The 20,087-nt window shown below is 45.4% G+C and overlaps 1 protein-coding gene across 1 annotated transcript in view; it reads left to right on the top strand.

The window, feature by feature from the left end:
* Positions 1-4,013: 4,013 nt before the first annotated feature.
* The window catches only part of KCNK9 (potassium two pore domain channel subfamily K member 9), an 88,197-nt gene continuing 72,123 nt past the window's right edge, over positions 4,014-20,087 (top strand). Inside the window, exon 1 of the mRNA XM_041479439.1 lies at positions 4,014-4,596. Within this exon, the coding sequence (XP_041335373.1) occupies positions 4,014-4,596 (583 nt within the window). The remainder of the gene's footprint in view (positions 4,597-20,087) is intronic.

Raw genomic sequence — 20,087 nt, 5'->3', positions numbered from 1 at the left:
CTGTCTTCCAGCCTGTGTTCTCTCCCACAAATTAGACTTAACCCAAGAGGAGCTAAGATACGTGTTGTCTCTTTGAGTTAACTTTCCTTTTGGTGACTAAACATGGTTTGCTCCTTTGGTAGCTCCACCTACAGCAGTATAAAAGACTTTTTTTTTTTCCTCAATCTTATGGAGAAAAGTATTGTCCAGGAATTTTTAGTCACTTCTGTCTATATTAAAGAAAAGCTCTTCACTCACCACCTACCCCTCCAAATCTCCTCCTGCCAGAGAAATTTTCTAGGTTCTTCTTTACAGCTTCCTTTTCTTTTGGTCATGCTATACACCCCAGCTCCAAATCCTGCAGTCAGTCTGCAAGTGAACTTTCTGTTCCTGGGTGTGTCTCTGCCTCACTCAGCTGAAGCCTGCCACTTCAGCAGAGCCTGTAAAGCTGAGCCACAGACCATCCTGCCCAACATCAATCCTTCTCCCTTGGAGTTTGCCTGACAGCTCTCTTTTAGATGGAAGGATTGAAGGACACTCCCCTTTGCAAGCTATTTTTTCTCAAATATGTATATGGTGTTGAGTCTGGATGAGCAAAGACAGGTCCTCACAGTGGTGGGTACCTCCTTGGTAACAGGGTCAGGAAAAAAAGAAAAAAACTGCAGATTCTTATGGAAGTAAATAGATGTTAAAAAAAATGACTGTTACTTTTCTCTAAGCAATGTTGAAACGTTTGTGAGTACACAGAACAGCATGTAATTTCTGTTCCAAGACCCCAGTAAAATGTCAATATTCAGATATTTCTCCAGAAAGCACCACATCAATCAGCATCTTGTCACTGTCACTTGACCAAAAGAAGGCTCTGAGCTCATGGCCGTGCCTGTACCCCCACAATGTCACACTGCTCTGTGCCCTAAGTCTCACTGAGCCCTCAGCCCTTCCCAGATGCCCACAGGCCCCACTTTGGCTTCATGTTAACCATCACTTTCAGCTAAAGGTCAATTACTCCAGGGGACATTTCCATCCAAGCTGTTGCCCGCAGGTTGCAGTCCCTGCCTGAGTCCTATTTTTAGACCATCTCCTTCCTTGCTATTGATCCCAGTCACCCTCTGTTAATTAGATACACACAACACACACAGCATTTGCAACTCATTTATCAATTCTGTTCAGCACCTCCCTCCCCTGAGATGTAATTTGGAGCCCTCCTTGAATCATGCTATTGATCTTTCCCAGCAACTTTGCTACAGGATTCTGTGTGTTGCAAACTATTTATAGATTCCTCTTCTCCTGCACTCCCTTGAGGAATCAGAAATGGGGAAAGGTAATCAGACTTCTATATTTAAGGAGTTGATCGAAACCAGATATTTCCTCTTTTCTCCACCTTTCCCCTCTTTCCTCTGTTGCTGATCTGTACACACTTCTTTTGGCAGGTGAGACCTTGCTCCATGTTGTGCTGTAACAATTTTGGTAACTCTCAGGTGATGTGATTCAGAATTTGCCCTGGGTGAACTCTTGTTTGCTGAATTGATGAAATGAATTCTTCCTCCTCCCTGCATCCAAGAGTTTCCCAAAGGTCCTTGTGACCAGCTTCATCCACTCAGCTTGGTGTGCACCTTTCAGAGGGCTTCAGTCTTGGAGATTGACTTCTGATCTGATCCACCTACAAGGCACTGGGTTCCCTTTGCCCTTTCATGCCTCAGGAAGGGTATCCAAAGGTTTTAGACCAGGGGTGAGACAGACAGACTTGCTCTTATGGGTGGAGAATTACAGTAATGAGCCCTGTGCTCCTAGGATTTGAGAAAGACCTAAACCAAGGGAATGTAACCTGAGGCTCAGAGAAATCAGGACCAGCTCAGCCTTCACTGGGTAAGGCTGAAAAGCCCAGCCCTAACGCAGGAGTATGCCTACAATTATGAGTGAGGCAACACCAGGAAGGTCAGCCCTGTCTCAGGGAGTACAAAAAAGCAGCCTCAGGCTCCTGTGGGAACACCTGCCACTGGAAACCTGATGGTGAATGAGAGGCAGGATGTGGCCAGAGAACCTGAGGGACTGCAGCCTCCACACCACAGGGTGGTGGCTCAGGAGCCATGGGGCTGGGGATGGACCCTGTGGAGCCAGGCTGGCTCCTCTCAACCACTGGGCACATTTTGCTGCATGTGTCTAGGTTGTATGTAATGAGTACAGAATCACAGAATGGTTACAGTTGGAAGGAAGGTTAAATATCAGCCAGTCCCCCCCTGTGACATGGGTCTGAGTGCCTGCCTATGCTTGGGGGGTTATACTGAGGCTGGGGAAGGGGCTTTGCTGTGTGGAGGGTGGTGGCATGGGCAGGTTTTGGAGTGTGTGATGCTGTGGTGCATTTCGCTGGGGACCTGAGGGAATTTTGATGTGTGGGGCTGTGGTGTGTCGAGGTCAGTGTGTGTGTGTGGGGTGCCCGAGTGGAACTGCGATGTGTAGATTTCTGTGTGCATGGAGTATCAGCACACAACGTGCAGGTGTGGTGACCGACTGTTGTGCGTGTGACTGTGGGGTGTGATGCTTGGGGTGTGTAGGGCTGTGCAGGTGTGTGCATGGGGGCCATGGTGTGTGACACAGGGTGTGTAGGGCTGCGTGTGCGTGTTCGGTGGAGCGCATCGCGGGGTGTGCAGGGGATGGCGTGCGCAGCTCGGGGCGTGCAGGGCTCTGCCTGTGTGTGTCGGTTCCGGCGGTCTGTGGCGGGGCGGCGGTGCGCGGAGCCGCGGCGCGGTGGGGCCGCGGAGTCGCTGTCCCCGGGGCGGCGGAGGCGGCACAAACCTGTCCCGGCCGCTACGCGCGGCTCCGCTCGAGGGCGGGAACGGCTCCGGGCTGTCCCTGCCGGGACGGCACAGCCCGCCCCGCCGCCGCCCGGCCCCGCTAAGCGGCCGGGGCGTGGCCGAGCCCGGGGAAGGAGGGCGGGAGCCGCAGTCGCGCCGGGGGAGCTCCGCGGCCGCTCCCTACCGGGGCGGCGCCGAGGGGGTTAAGGCGCTCCCCGCGGCGGGCCGGGGCGGGCTCCGCATCCCGCCTCCCGCATCCCGCATCCCGCCTCCCGCGCCGGAGCGGGCACGGGCACGGGCACACACACACACACACACGCCTGCACACACGCCCGCACACACACGCGCAGGCGATGGCTGCGGGGCGCGGGCTCGCTTCTCCCCGAGATGATGTCAAGAGCCCGGGAGAAGGAGGAGGAGGACGGTTGCTCTTTTTCTTAACGGCTTTGTTCTAAAACCATCCTAAATAAAGCAGCCCCGGCTCCGACCGCCGGGGTAGCAGCCGTGAAAGTACCCTTTCATTTTTCCCTCCTTTTTGCCTCTTTTTCGTTTTTCATTTTTTTCTTTCTTTTTTTTTTTTTTTTTTTTGGTCTTATTTTTCTTCTCGCCTCCGTCTTTGTGTCCGCCTGGGGCCGAGCTGCCCTCACGCGCTCCCCGGGGAAGCTGCCAGTGATTCTCCGCTCCTCCCGGCAGCCCGCGGCCGGAGCCAGCGCCCGCCGCCGTCCCGCCCCGCCGCTGCCCCGGGCAGGTGCTCGGTTCACGCCGCGGCCACCTGCAGCAGCAGCAGCAGAGGCAGAGGCAGCAGCAGCAGCAGAGGCAGCAGCTGCCCGGCTCCCCGCCGCCCTCCGCGCACCGCGGCGGAAGGAATAGAGCAGCCAGCCCGTCCCGACCCTCCCGGCCGGCGCTCCCGCAGGCAGCCGGGGCCGGGGCGGGTCGGGTCCCCGACGGCCGGAGCCCGGGAGCCCTCCTCCCCTCGCCCCGCTCCTCCTCCGCGGATGGGCGCGCTGCCGCCGCCCGGCTCCCCCCGGCCCCGCCGCTCCGCCTGAAGAAACTTGGGACGGCGGCGGCCTCCGCCTCCCCGCCGCGCCCCGCCCGGGCTGCGGGCGACCCTTCCCCGCGCCGCCGCGCCAACTTCGCGGGGGGACCCGCCCGCCGCAGGACTCCGTGCCGGGGCCGTCGGCCCCTCGGCGGGGACCCCCTGCCCCTGGCCTCGGTGCTGGGGAGGAGCGGGGGGTGCCCTGGATGGCCCTGCGCACTGGGACGGCTTGGTTTGGGCAGGTCCTGCGCAGAGTTTCCCGGCTTCAGGGCACCTGGTCCCGGCGCTCCAGCAGCCTCCTGTGCCTCTCTTCTTCCCAGGAGCCCGAGCAGGCGGGCGGGGAGCGACCGCCGCCGCAGCACAAGCTGCCCCGGAGCGGCGGCAGCGGCGGCGGGCGCCGCCGGCCCCCCCGGCAGCTGCTCCCCTGCTGTAGCTGCTGCGGCCTGTCGGAACCCCGGGCGGCCAGGGGGGGACATGGTCCCCTCACTCGCCCCTTGCTGGCGGCCATGAAGAGGCAGAACGTGCGGACCCTGTCCCTCATCATCTGCACGTTCACCTACCTGCTGGTCGGGGCTGCCGTCTTTGATGCCCTGGAGTCCGACAACGAGATGCGGGAGGAGGAGAAACTCAAAGCCGAGGAGATCCGGCTCAAAGGAAAGTACAACATCACCAGCGAGGACTACCGGCAGCTGGAGTTGGTGATCATGCAGTCCGAGCCGCACCGCGCCGGAGTCCAGTGGAAATTCGCCGGCTCCTTCTACTTTGCCATCACGGTCATCACGACCATCGGTGAGTGACTCCTCTCGGGGAGACCCTGTGGGACCAAGGCCGGGGTTGGGGCAAAAACTTCCCGGGCTGGAAAAAAGGGAGAGGGGCGGGGAGGCTGTGGCACGCAAGGGTGTCTGTGCTGGATGAGTATTTTTGCTTCCCTCCCGTGTTATGTAATTTAATGCTCTTCTTGGGCACTTGTTGGACTTGAGGGTGTCCTGCACCTCTTCTCCTGGAGATGGATCCTCTGTCTCTTGTGTGTCTGGAGAAGAGTGAGGCTGGTCTGGCTAGGGGTATTGGCACTGTCCAGGTGGCTACTATGGTGCTGTGGCTTGGATGGAGAGGGAGAGGGAGGAAAAGGGAAGAGGCAGAGTGACACTCCTGGGGTTCCCCTCAGGAAGAAGGCCCTGTTGTCACACTCCTTCTTCCACCTTAAGAGACGTGGGGAAAACTTAGGCAAAAAGCAGCTGGAGGAGAATGAAAATGATGAGGGCATGGGAACTGGATCAGCTGGGAAAGCCCTTAATGTAGCCAGGCACGGATAGACCTGCTTTTGCAAACTTTGTTTTGGAGTCGGCAAGGGCAGGGTTGGTGTTTCCCACAGCTGTGCTCAAACCCTGGGCACTGACAATTTGTTCCTGGAGTTTTTATTGCAACTGGAGTGTCTGATGTGACAACAGGTCACAGTCTGCATTTTGCCTTTGTGGGCACATAGTCTGACAGGCAGAATGATGCCCACTGTCACATCCATGCTGCCCAGCTTCCCAGATGTGCTGCTTCCCAGGACAGTCAAGGGGCAGTCAGTGGACACAGTCACAGGCTGTCATTTTGTACTTCCCAGCTTCCCGCGGCTAAAGCTGAGAATTTGCCACAAAGTTTGCTTCTCTGCCATGAAAATAAATACCACGATGATTAGAGGCTGCGGAGTGCACACAGAACTGTACTACAACTCTGGCTTTGGCTGGATGAGCAGGTTTTATTCATGCTGGTTTTGTGTTCCATAAGGTGGGTTTACTAAGGTAGTTGATAATGTTTTTCTCACAGAACTTCTAATATCTGTGGAGGTCTGAAAAGACTCCTCTAACTCAGTGGCTGTTTGATAGTGCATTATACATAACAGGACATGAAATTAGCTCTCTTATTAATACAGAAGGACTTGGTCTTTTTGCCATGTAGGGATTGTTGCAATAAATTTTCACACTGACACTGGAAGATAGTGAGTTTTCAGCAGAATGTGCTGTCCACTGCCCTTTGAAAAGTGTCTGCTTATGTTTGTATTTGACTATATTCTACCTGGGGCAGTAAAAAATTTCCTTTGAAAGACCATCTGACAGTATAAAACCTATTTGCCCTTACAAAGATAAGATATTTAAGGGTTAATTTCCTCTACCTTTCTGTTATTAGCTATATTAATACAAATGCATATATTATCAGGTTATAGAATATAAAGTAGAATGCAACTTCGGCTGATGATTTGTATTTCCCGCTGTTGGTTACAATGTCAGAACTCTCTTTCCTCCTTTGACCACTGAGTCTCTCTTCCTCAGCCTGTCTCTTGCCACTTGTGTGTGCTAAGTGAATACTGCTCTGTCGTGCTCCTCTGTGTAACAACAAGCCTTCCACACACACGCCTGTGTACTCATGGTGCCCTGTACTCCTGCCTAGGAGCTGCCTGCAATACTTGCTGCGTTCTTAAGCTCTGTGGGTGACAGGTAGAAAGGGCTGTTTGTACAGTAGTTTGCTGTTTTGATGGTATTTTACCCATAAACAAGTACAACCTGCATGAGAAGTTGTAACATTTCCTCCTTCAGAGGGCTGGATTTTGTTTAGGAAGCTCGGAGTACCTCATCATGCAGAGAATAGAATGCATTTCTGTAGGCAGAGGTGCTTTGGGATGTATGAATTGTTTAAATTTAAAAATGTGTATAGCAACAGGGAACCACTGGGAGGAAGACTGATGATAAAGAATGGTGCAGAAAGTTACAGACATTCTGTAACAATTGTTCACTTGGGAAGCTGTGCTCTGGGAGGATATCTGATCCGTCTTTCAAAAGTTTATTAATAGTTGCTCTCTGCATCTTGCCAAATGCAATTCTATTTTTTGTACCATCTCTTCAGTACTAAAGTGGCTTCATGATGTTATCTGATCTACAGCTAGTCTGTAAAAGTAAGCATGGAAGATTTCTCTTTAATTTCTTATTTCTCCTAAACTAATTTGTCTCACGGGTGGAAAAACCCCCAAAAAACTACTTCATTTAACTTCTTAGAAAAATAAGAGTTCTTATCTATGTTTCTTGTACAGGAAAGTGATCTAAAATGTTCATATTAATATTTTGTGCTGGTTATTTATTTTCAAATCTATGTGTATGTTCTCATATACATCTTTCTCCCTCTAAAACCTGGACAGACTTCCAGAAGCACATACAGTGGGTGTGCATTGGTGAACTTGCTGTACTCAGTGCATACTCCTGCAAAAGTGTGTCTTAAATATCATTGCAGGCTGACCTTTAAAAGAGAATGAACAAAGACCTTGCCTAATCTGGAAGGGTATCTCTATCTCCACAAAACATCTCTTCAGACAAAACAGTGATAGGAATCGGTGGACCACAAAGTCGAGCAATATTCATATGGTTGCAGACTAATTTATATCTAACTTAATTGTACTCTGTGATATTGCCATGCTAGCAACATGTCTGGAGCGATTACCTCTTCGCTGTGCTGATTTCAACTACTGTGGCTTTAATTTAATCAAAGGCGTTTATGGTTGGCCATGGCCCATCAGTAGCCAGGAAGAGGCCAGTGCTTCTCTACCAGTGCCAGAGGACAGGTCCAACAGTGTCCCCAGACCAGGGAACGGGTGCCCCATTGCCCCTGAGACATGGGGCTGAAGGGACAGCTCTGGCAGCTCTGGTGCTGAAGGGACTACTCCAGCAATGCCCCCAGTCTGCCGTGTTGAAGGGACACCTCTGGCAGTGTTCCCAGTCTGTGGTGCTGAAAGAACACCCCTGGCATTGTCCGTGGTACTCAAAGTCTAAGTCTGGCAGTGTCTCCAGTCTGTGGTATTGGAGGACAGCTCCGGCAGTGTCCCCACTCCATGGTTCTGCAGGGACAGCTCCGGCAGTGTCCCCAGTCTGTGGTACTGGAGGGACAGCTCAGGCAGTGTCCCTCTCCGTGGTTCTGCAGGGACAGCTCCGGCAGTGTCCCCAGTCCATGGTACTGGAGGAACAGCTCCGGATGTGTCCCCAGGCCGTGGTTTTGGAGGGACAGCCCCGGCAGTGTCCCTGTCCGTGGTTCTGCAGGGACAGCCCCGGCAGTGTCCCCAGTCTGTGGTTTTGGAGGGACAGCTCTGGCAGTGTCCCCAGTCTGTGGTACTGAAGGGACAGCTCCGGCAGTGTCCCTGTCCGTGGTTCTGGAGGGACAACCCCGGCAGTGTCCCTGTCCGTGGTACTGAAGGGACAGCCCCGGCAGTGTCCCTGTTCTGGAGGGACAGCTCCAGCAGAGCCTCGGGCTGTGGTGCTCGGGTTCGGTTCCCGTCCGTCGCCGCAGCTCTGGACTCCCCTCCTCGGGTGAGCTCTGCAGCTTGTTGCTTCCCGTGGAAACGCATCCTTAAAGACCTGTTTGGAAGGGACCGTGAAAACCTGAAAATCTCCTGTGTGAGGCAAAACACTGAGATTTGGTCAAGTCTCTCATTTCCTCTAATCTATGGTATTTGGCTTTTATTGGTGGCTGGTTGGGGGTTACTGCTCACTTGTTAAGCTGAGTATTGAGTAAAAAAGTGAGGGCTAATCAAGTATATGAAAACAGGGTTTGTTTTTTTTAACCAGGGGCAAAATATGTGTTTCTATTCCTCAGATGCAATGTTTTTGCTCTTTCTTTCTTTCATTTTTTTCTTTTTCTTTTAAACCAACACAGCAATGGAAATGTTGACAACAGCAGGTGCTACAACACTCAATGAGTCTGCTCTTAAAATCAATTAGTAGAAAATCCTCTCTCCCTCCCCTTCTTCTTCCCCAGCTTCTACAAAGTTTTGGCTATGTTTGAATTGTGTAAAAGTTTTTAGGGGATCAAAAAGAGTTAATAAGCTTTTTTTGGCTCTCACCAGGTGCTGCATTCATTTCAGGACTGTTCTTGTTTCAGAGTGAGCTAGAATGAATTCCTATCCATTTCCACTTGCACAGTTAAAATGATGAAAAAGAGTGGTTTAATGAAGTTCTTCATCTAGCTCTTTGTCTTTTATGAGATACGCTGTAGAATATGCCACAGAGTTCATCCAAAGGCTTGATACTATGAATGAAAACACCACCTTCCAAAAACAAAGGGTTATTTCTAGGATTTGTAGCAAGTTTTAATGCCCTTTTCCATAGGTCTTTAAACTGCTTCTCTGTAAGCAGGTGTCAACATTGTCAAAACGTGTTATTGGTATGGATATCACTTTATCATTTCAGCCTTAAAGGGTGATAGCCATTCTTGATTTAACACCACCAAACTCTAATAAACACTGAATATTTCTGGAGGTTTGTGCAGAATGTAAAGAACTGAAATCTGCTTGTGTCACCCTAAATTGAACTGAAACAACAAACAGATTGAAAATTGTTTTTCATTTATTTTTTCCTGAGAAGTGACTGTAAGGGGAGCAAAATTAAGGCAGTCTTTGCTGTGAATTATGGGTCTCTTTTTCTAACTTTTAGGCCTCTGTTTTCAGTTTTCAACCTACTATAAGCAGTGAGTGAACTATTCAGATAAAATACTTTTTAAAATAATGTCGTGCAATGCCTGTAATGGTGAATGGAACATCCACCTATTGACAGCTGGTTGGCTGCTGAGTAGCCAAACAGTCAGGAGCTGTCTGCATCCAGATGAGGACATTTCATACTTCTAGCAGATGGTGTCCTGACAGGGAGTTTGAACCTGCATTAATGAACTAAGCAAACACATGCTTAAATCCATTTTGGGATAGCGGTTGAGTCTCTGTGTTCTTTCTCTCATTTTGCCCTTCCATAAAATGGGTGTAAAAACAACTCAGTAGTGCGGTGGTGTCTCTAATTTGGGTTAGAAAAAGACTGAAGTATTCTCACAAGTGATTTATTTTATCTGTTGCTCCTCTTTTAAAACTAACCTCTGGTGTTTTGAGTCTGCTCTTGGGTTTTGATGGATGGTAATATTTAGAGCCAGTTCACTGAAAAGGTTTGAGCAGGGAATCATGGCAGATGGACAACCTGCAATAGAAAGAAAAAAAAGAAAGGAACAAAACAAGACATGTAAGTGAAGAGATTAAGAGTAAAGACACAAATGTTTTGGTCAATTAACTGCAGCATTCATGACTTGCCAGGACCATGAAGGTCATGTCTTGTTAAAAAACCAAACAAGCACAGAGTAGATTAAGCCAATCAATTATTAATAAATTCAAGTGAAAGCAGAGAACAAGATTTTCTGGTGAGACAAATGCTTGTAGAGGCACTGAAGTAACAAACCTCTTCATTTATGCCATCTGAAGTTCTAGTGGAGAATGCTGGATGATGAGGACCTGAATATCTGCTGGTGGTATCTCCAAAGCAAGAAGGAGGTCTGCTACAGTGAGCCCCATGAAGAAGGACTGCATGTGGGATTTTTCTCCCCTGCAAAACTAGAATAGTCTTGAAGGTTGTTTCACACTATATCCTTTGTCTGATGAAAATTAGGAAAAAAAACAAAAACAAAAACCAAAACCGCCAGAATAGTGTTCTGCCAACAAAGAAGACTTTGAGGCTACTTAAACAAAAACAAAAACCAAAACCGCCAGAATAGTGTTCTGCCAACAAAGAAGAGGCTACTGTTCTCAAGTTTGTGGATAAAGTTCTTGAGTTCTTGAAAACTGGTTTTGCAATGATACCTCAGATTACTGCCAGGGGCACTTCAGCAAAAACTCTTCAAAAGTCACTGATAAACAAGTAAAAATTACAGCTCAGAATGATGTTGAGCTGCAACCTCCCACAGTATGGATTATTGGCAGTGCAAACATAATAATAAGAGTTGGAAAACAATTTTGGGGAAATATTGGGAAACCTCTGGCCACTGAGCTAGGTGGAGGTGTCTGAAGATTTCCTTAATGTAACAACACAATTAATCTCTTGTAGTTTTTTAGGATTTGGTGCTCTTTCACTTCCTACTAACTACTCATAACTTCTTTCTTTATCTGAAGCAAGTGAGATTTAGATTAACCATGAAGAAAACTCTTCCCTGATGTCAGGTTGGTTGTGTGCAGGTAAAGATTGCCTAAGGAGACTGTTTTAAAAAGAGATAAGACAAAAATTTCCAAGGAATGAATCAGCTGAAGCTGCTTTTGCCTTTGGGAAGGAAAATGGACTGGCTGACCTCTTGAAGTTTTTATCAGCCATTATGTTCTACAATTTTCTGAATCTTCCTTCTTTTCTCTACTTCTTGAAACCTAGTAGTTCTTGGGTTAACTTGTTTTTCTTGAGAGAAAAAACCACAAAGATATTAGAAATTCTATTTTCTCCACCTTATGGTCTTTGCTTATTGATTATTTTTCTAGCCAGTAGACCCTTGCAAGTGTCAGAATAGAAATGTCTGTGTTTACCCACAGTCAAGGTTAGAGGTGTTGGTAAGTGTTTTGGGAAAGAAATTAGCTGAAGGAGAAGATGATCCTGCTGGTACAAGGATGGCAAGCAGAGGTTCACAGGGCAGAACTGGGAGCGAAAGAAGGTGTTTTTGACTAAGAATAAGGAAAGAAATTTAGCTGTTTCCAGTAGGCTTATGCCTACTTCAAATAAAAATAATAAAAACCTTTTGCTTTTTCTTGGGACAGCTTCACAACTATGAGGCTTGACCAAAGGAAAACTGATTAATGGAGAGCTTCCCTGTTGGACACCATGAGTTTTGGGACAGATGCTGCTGGTCTGGCACGAAGGACAGCCGAGAATGCTGTTGTGTTTCCTCGACTGCCATGTGAGCTGAGGTGCTCAGTTCCTTCAGTGTTGGAGCATATTCCCCCTAAATGCTGAAATCCTTTCTCATAGCTTTGAGCTGGAGCTGCACAGAACTTTATATTCAGAATGCTGTACTGACATTAGGTGATTCACCTTCACAACACTTCTGTGTAAAAATTACCCTCAGTTTAGAAACAAGAAGAGAAAATGACTTTCTGAAGATTCAGGTTGGGAGCTATTTCTGATTGTTAAACTGCTCACTTCTTTCTCTTTTGGATGACATGGCATGAGTTTACAGCCAGACTGAGCAGTGGAGATGAACCAAAGTCAGAGATCCATAAGGAGTTCAAGGTGATACTGGCAAACTCCTGCAGCCTAGGTCTTCTGACATACAGTAATAGCAGAAGCTGGAGCTTTATTTCATGAAGGTTCATATGCTCTTCTGACTAATTATCTCTGTTATTACTATGTGTCTTCTGTCAGAGGCTCTTTAGGCTATCAGGTATCCACTTGCTATGGATTTTACTGAAGGTCCTTGTCTGGATATAGTTAGAGGCCACATGAAATATCCCCTTCCCCTCTAACAGATACTAGCAAGGACACTTACTGGTGATGCACAACTAATGAGTCCTTGGTGCCTGTAAGTGGAGCTAAGAGGTTACTGTGGACTTGCAACAGATGTTTGCTGTGTGTAGCAGGCCTGTTCTCTTTTTGGATAGTTTTGGATGAAGCTGTGGACTCCTTCAGAAATTTCCCCCATGGACATTGCTGCAATGCAAATCAGTTATAATTTGTTATTTTCTCAGGATTATAGTCTGTGGAATCTGCTGATTTTAGGTAGATTACCATGCTACCTATACCCCCTAGGTGTCTGTGACTTGATTAGCTGTAACTAAAATTGATATTGCTGGTGTTTCAGCTACAGCACTTCCTTTGAATAAAGTGAGAGTGTTTATGGACATCTCCTCTATAAAACAATATTTGGCACAACAACAAACGAAAAGAAAAACCCAAAACCCCAAACCCAGAAATAAAGGCCTGATCCGAGGTTTTTTATAAGTAACAGAGAAAATATTTTGAATCACAGTTGTTTTGGATTAGGCTATTATTTGACAGGAATTCTTCAATGCAAGAAGCTATATTCTATAGCAAACCAACTAATGGAAAATATCTTTAAATGTAATTTTCATTTTTTTTTATTTTTAATAATGATGTTGATTTTGACATTTATACTAATTTGTGTCTTTTTAATTGAAAGTGAAAGGCTAAACTTACATGCCTACTGCATACCTCAAACTTGAGCAAAGAGAAATCTTTGAGAAAGAAGGCTGATGTTTTTATTCTATTTTTTTTTTGTGGTGGTATGTGGTTCTTTTCTTGTTGTTTGTGTGTTTTCCTTACTTTCATGACTCCCAGAGAGCTAACAACTTCTTCTGATCTATCACTTTCTGATCCACCACTTTCTGATCCACTGAGATGCTTTTCTTTTTTCTCAAGTGTAATGTGCAGTTATATTTTTTCTTTTTTTAGGGGAATAATCCCTGAAGTTTCTTCGCAGTTTTTTCTTTTTAAGGAGTTCAATGACTTTTTTTTTTATTAATACCTGGCCAATTGCCACAAGAGGCTTAGGCAGTTATCAGTTGGTTAAAGGGTTCAATATCCTCTTTAACTGCTTTCATTATGGAGGTGATTAGGGCATGCCAGTGAAAGGAATCTCTCTATTAAGGGCTCCTGTATTTGTTACTTATTAGGATGATTAGGAGGGAGCAGACTGCTTTGTCCTTTCAATTCCCTGCACCAGAAGAAAAAAAAAAGAGCTTCAGAGAAAAGCAGGCAAGTAGTGGGGTTAAAATGTCTCTGATGGGAAGCTGTCTCCTTGCTTTCCCATCAGAGAAGAGGACCTTCCTTCTCAGGCAGAAAAATTTCACAGGGAGCTTGAGGGCACAGATTGATGAATGAAACCTGCTGCAGCTCTTTCTAATTGTGTAGTGCAGGAGATTAGCTCTGAGGAAATGCTCATGGACTCCCAATTTAGGGATATTCGTGATATATGGAAGGGAAGATAGAAATAAGGAGATCCACTCCCAAGGCAATTGGCATTGTCAGCAATTTCAGATGTGTGCTACCATTAACTCATTACAGGGGTGTTTTGGGTGGAGATAGAATATTTTATGTCTTTCACTCTCTTTTCTTTTGATGTCCTCTGGAAAGGATGTCCTCCTCCTATGTTTAAACCAACACAGGCTATGGAAACTCTGTTAGAAATTAAATGTTGTAACAAACCTAAACTACTTGAGTTGTGATTTGTCACTCTGCTGCATTTCACACCCATATGGAACTTCTCAGGACCAGACACAGTAGGAAAAGGTGTCAAATATTCCTGTTTCAAAGGCATATATCTCCATTACTTGAACTAATGAACAGTTGCTATTAGTTTTTAGTAGTTTGAACTGTTGGTGAAACAAGGCTGACTTCACCCAGTGCAAACAGTGTTTGCAGCAGTAATAATTTCTAAGAAATCTGCAGTTTGGTGCTTAATTTAACTTTGCTCTGGATACATATAAAATACTGTACTGCAATAAAATGAATTCCAGCACCAGGAAGGATGTAGAGCCCTGACCATAAGGCTCTGCATGCAGGCTGTGTCATGTAAGATACTGCATCAAGAATATTTAAAAACAGTTCATGAAATAAAGATGATTGAACTCTCCATTACAATCTTGCATCAGAAAAACATCTCATACTTGTAGAGGTGACTTGAAGTCTCAATGCTTGCTCACATTTTTTCTGGCCTTTGGGGACTTCTTGGGCTTCCAGAGTAAACCATGAATTTTAGAAGAGTTCCTTACAGAATAAAACATCTTGTATTTTCTGCTGAGAACTAGAAACAGTAGAAGGATGCTCTTTCAGCATTATTCAGGATCATCACATATACTAGGCTTTCAAAAAAACTGGATTGCCCCAGACTGCCAAAGAGGAAAAAAACCCCTGTATTTTGGGATGTGGTAGTCTGGAGACCAACATTTGGGGAGTGAACATCTCTTCCAACATTTAAAGTTATCCACCCACCATCACTTTGACATGTCCTCTAAAAAAGTTCCTGATTTGTTTGTTTGCTTGTGGACACCAAATATGTCTCTGTTTTTGGTTTGTGTGGGGTTTCTTTTCTTTTCTTTTCTTTTCTTTTCTTTTCTTTTCTTTTCTTTTCTTTTCTTTTCTTTCTTTTCTTCTTTCCTTTTTCTTCTTTCTCTCTTCTTTTTTTTTCTCTCTTATTTTTTCTTTTTTTTCTGGTTTGGTATTTTTTTTTTCAGTATACTTAGGAGTATTAGAAATTACATAGGGCTGGTTCTAGGCAACTGATAGTTAAAACAGCAACACTGGATCTGTGCCATTGGAAGCACCAGAAATCCCAGTGATTCTACCTGAACTCTTCAGTTGACCTTTCAACTGATATATTGACAATTCAATGGTCTTCCCGACCTCTCTACTTTGGAGTTTCTCTCCTCTTTTGCTGTTCCATGTGGGAATGAAGATCCCAAGATGAGGAAGGAGGTGGTTTCTGTTCCGTCTGTACTGATGCCATCAGTTTTTTAATTAATTTCTGGTATTTTTCTCTGACAAACAAAAAATGATCATCCAGTCTTTTGGCAGCAAAGGCTTAAGTTCTTAAAACACATCCTGCCTAGTAGTAAAAGGCCTGTTATTTAAAGGGCACTTTTCAAAACAATTAGTACTTCAGCAGCAATGTGTTTGCCTTAATGAGTGCACTCTGGCAGTCAGAGGAAAGAGCATGAGCTGATACCTAGAGATGTAGGCTAACACAGGCAAATTAGCAGTGCTACAAGTCAGTTACTGAATGTACTGCACATCCAAGAGGTTTATTTTAATGAGTGAAAAGCACTAGGTATGATTCAGAATGGATTAATTTTTTTTTTTTTCTCCCCAGATATCCACCCCCTTTTATATCTTCTTTCAGAAGACCTTGTACCACTCCTGTACTTGTGATAGTTTATGCTGTGTGGGTTGCATTCAGGTCTGGTTTGACTTGCTGGACTGGCACCAGAGACAATTTTTCATAAAGTTTCAGACTTGCTTCATTGCTGTTGCTGTCTGATGTTTGAAATCAGTGTCTTTATGATGTAGGTATGCTGCTGGCATTTTGATATAACATAGATTTCTTTTTAAAGGTTTCAGGAGGTTTTTCTTTTCCCAAGATGGATCACACACAGTAAGGGCTGGTGGTGTTGAAGAGGAAGAGGCACAGGATGCAAGCTTGGCTCTGGGAGTCCAGCAATAGCTCTCATGGTGAGGGTTGCTGGCTCTTGGGCATGTGTGATCTGGATAACTAGATAGAGCCTGACTGCAGGTTGGGTGATGAGGAGTTAAAAAACTATTTCTGTGGTCTCTTTTGCAACAATCCAGCCTGTGGAGCATTTCAAATCTGACCAAAACTCCAGATCTGTTCCTGAAGACCTTGAATGTGGCACAGTGAATAAGGAGAAATGTTAACAGTAAGGAAGCATTAGAGTGGTGACAGAGAAAAAAAGACCTTTCTAGCAATGATACTTGTGAAACAGAAATGTGTTGGTGAGGGGTGCCCTGGGCTCTTCTTTGCTAGGTCTTGCAGAACAGGATGGACAAGCATCTGTCAGGAATGACCCATGCATTCTGTCCTGCCTTGCGGCAAGGTATGGACTGGCCTCCTTCTGTATTTTTAATGGTTCCCTAAACACACAGGCTGTTTGAAGTCTGCCTTGGATCTTGCTTGGGATCTATGTACGTTTATCTTGTCCTTTTTCTTTTTTTTGAAGGTTTGGGCTTCCCTGAGGGACTATCAGTGCATTCTACAATTCTGTCTCCAGCTGAATATCGGGATAAGAATCAAAGCTCTTCTCTAACAGCGACTGTTCGGTGTTAGCAGTGTCACCAGCTTTTTATGGCTGCTGTTTGAACAGCCCTACCAGTGGCTGTTGCAGGGAAAAACAAACATGCTGCCTATCTTTAAAAAAGGGACAGGACAGAACATGGGCAGTTAATGCTCAGTCAACCTAAATTTGATCTTCAGAAAGATATTTGACCAAGCTGTTAATCAGCTTGAAAGTACCTAGGGGATAACAAGGGACAGGCTGGAACAACCCTGAGTTTTTCTTGAGTAACTCATGCTGGACTTCTCTGGGTTGTTTTTATTCCAGCAGATAGCTGATGGAGAGGGAAAATCAGTTGGTTGTGACATTTATTACATATGTGGCATGATAATAGCATTGAGTTCTCATAATTGCAGTAGAAAATCCTAGACTGGGTTAAACTGCAAGGTGGCTTTAAAATCTGGATGGACACACACTGTGGACTAGAGGCTGGACAGTGAATGGGCTTATCACATGTGTAAAAAACATACACTGTGCAGGTGTAAATGGGGCAGAAAATACAAGCCCACAGATCTGCTAAATCTGCCACCAGATAATTTCACAATAGGATTAAAAAATGCAGAAATATTTATCATAGTTTTTCTGTCAGATTGGATGGACATAACATATGCAGTCATACAGGGGTCTGTCCTGTGGCTGGTACTATTCAAGTTTCCCATTATTGGCTTGTCTGGTAGAACAGAGAGTACACACATTAATTGTGAGGTGTGGCTAGCACTGAGAGGGCATGAGCAGAATACAAAACGATTTTGTTAGATTGGAGAAATGGTCTGGAATCAATATGATGAAATTCAATAAAGTCAAGTGCACAGAATTACACTGAAGATGAAAATATCAAAGACACATAAAAAAATGATATAAACTGACTAGATGCAAGTACTACAACATCATGCTGATAAAATGCTTCAGCCTGGAAACTGAGTGCAGTTTTGGGCACACAGTGTTTTGGGGAAGGATGACAAAAATCAAAATGCTGAAAGAAAAATTAACCTGTATTCAGTGTGAAGTGGACAGAGATTGTTTAGCCTATATGAAAGATGTGAAAGGGGGGAATAATAGCAGCTTCAAACATGGGAAAGGTTGTTGTAAAGAGGACATTGGTATGTTTTTTCTGCATACATACCCAGATGTAGGTTGATCATCAGCTGTGAAAACAGCTATAACATGATCTGTAAGGAATCTCCAGAGTGCCAGCAGTGGGATATTTGTCTGAAGTGGTTTAACAATTGTCTAAAACACAGAGGTTTGGTATACTTCAGCCTGCCTCAATTTTGAATGGGCTCAGTTACCTTTGGAGGCCCAACCAGCCATGTGTTCCTAGGAATGAGTGGCTGAGAGCTGCTCTGCAGGAGCTGCCTGCTGAGCTGAGTAACCCCTAAGTGATGGACCGAGGAGCTGAGCATCCTGCAACAGGTCAAATGGTTTACTGGGGCTTTTCCCAACCCTCTGCTTCTGGGATTATGCACTCAGTGGATATTTCTAAATGCTGTGCTGAATGCACAGCAGCGTTTGCTGTCTGACAGTGGACTTTGTGGTGGTCAAGGCTGAATTTGGCTCTAAGAGAGCTGTTCTGCTAGGACAGGCATCAATATTCATCTTGCAGCCCCTGCTCACTTGGCATTTTGGGTTGCATATTCTGTAATGCTGAAACAAAGAGGTTCTTCCTCTTTCTCTAAATCCCATGCATACAAACCAGTAATTTCCATAGCACAGACAATCATCCAATCTGTTATCCTGGCAGGCACCAATGCCTTTCTACTTTGGAGGAAGGAAATCTATCCCATAATACACCTGTGCAATACATGGCAATGGCGATTTTGTTGCTAACCCCCGCAGCAATCAGTTTATGCCCTCAAGCATGAGATTTGATTATCCTTGTCATTATCTAAGCTACAAATGTTATTAGCAGCCATAAAATTGTCCATTAAAGTGAGAGGAATTACTTGCCTGCACCAGGGGGAGAACAGATAATTTACCACACAGATTTAAGCCCAAATGCACTTTTTTTTCCCCAGAAGAACCCTCTAAGCCTTTGTACAGCCTCCATTTTTGTATTTCAAAATCTGTTTCCCCCTCCATGGCCTTCAAGTCTGTGTCTTTCACCATAAGAGTGACATAGATACCTGCTGTTGAAATAACCTCAGAGATAATATCCACGTGTTTCTTCTATCTTCCATAGCTTGGAACGAATGCTTCCCTAATTCTGGAAGTGCAGGTGCCCAAACTTTTGTTGGGTTCCATATTTTCTGGACTTCAGCACTGGGCTGAACTTCATTTACACAAAGCAGTTCTGGACACCTTGGGCTGACTTGGCACTCGTGGACTGACTGTGAACCACTGGCTGGGTGTGGGATCAGTTGATTTGCTCCTAGCAGGGTCCTTTTCATAGGTTTTCTTGATCCTGCAATACTAGGTTTTTATGAGAGGAAGAAGTGATGTATCACAGGGGCCAAGAAAAGATGCTGTGTCTGAGTGGGTGAGATCCAGGGTAGTGTCTGAAAAATTTCTTTGTCTTCCCTGGGACTGGCTGATTCATCCCCTTCCCACCACCCTGTTAATTCCTGTTCATATATCAGTTCACCGTAAAGCTGCTTTTTTATTCCCATGTGGTATTGTGTTCCCACCCCCTTCCAACAACAGGGAGTGGGAGAGAGCACCCACGGCTTTCCCAACAGACAAAAAATGGTGGATCCTGACAGACTGGAACAGATTCTGATCAGTTTTTCTCTGTAAATCCTGCAAAACTTGGTTGTTTTGGTGTATTTGTTGACTTTAAACTAAGATAAATGTGCGCAGAATGTGGTCTGGAGAGCCTGTATTTTGAAGGAAGCATCTCCTCCTACTCACCCAACAAATTTACACACACATGGTGTAGCATTGGTATTAGCTCCTGTAGCAAATGGAAAATATGTCAGTAGCCCGAATGGAATAGAAAATGTTCTCAAACAGGGCTTAAAAAAGTAAACAAACATCATATAACCAACAAAATCAATACAGCTCCATATTAGCCATTACAGATATCTCTGTCTTTGTCTACATCATACTGTGCACATTTCAGTGCTGTGGAAAATGTAAAACCCAGGGGACCTAATTTCAGATCTTGGAGATGGTGTATTGAACACAAGGCCTGGGATAGAAGGCCTGGAAGAGATTTATGTTAAAAAACAGAAGAGATTTTCCCCTTGAACCCTGCAAAAGAACATTAACTGAGTCAAAGAAATGTAAATATATATACAAAATCAATATATATTAATTGGTGTTATAACATTAATAGAAAAGACTCCTTGAAAACGCCTTTTTTTTTTTTTTTTTGAGTCATCTCCACTAACTTAAAGAAATAAGTTTGAGAGAGCTAATGCTAGGTTCAGGACGTCCAAGAGGAGGGGACAGCCTTTCAGTTTTCTGCATTCTAAAAGCTTTGTCTTCCTTAGCTGCTCTTCTGCTTGGAGAGAATCCGAGAGAGAAAAATATCCTAATGCTTTCCAGCCTTTGCCTCACGGCCTTCCTTTGCTCTTCATGTCTTCCAAAACAATCAGTAATATTCAAGCTATTCTTCCCTATTGAATTCCTTCAAGCCAAGCTGCTCTTGGATGCTGTAAGCATTCCCTCTTCTCCTGTTCCCTTGAGAACTCTTGCTTCCAGGAAGCAAGAGTCGAGGTGC

This window comes from Pyrgilauda ruficollis, unplaced genomic scaffold, assembly GCF_017590135.1.
Source record: "Pyrgilauda ruficollis isolate IOZ18807 unplaced genomic scaffold, ASM1759013v1 scaffold48, whole genome shotgun sequence".
Lineage (NCBI taxonomy): Eukaryota > Metazoa > Chordata > Aves > Passeriformes > Passeridae > Pyrgilauda > Pyrgilauda ruficollis.
The sequence above is the reverse complement of the archived record's forward strand: the minus strand, read 5'-3'. Positions and strand labels throughout refer to the sequence as shown.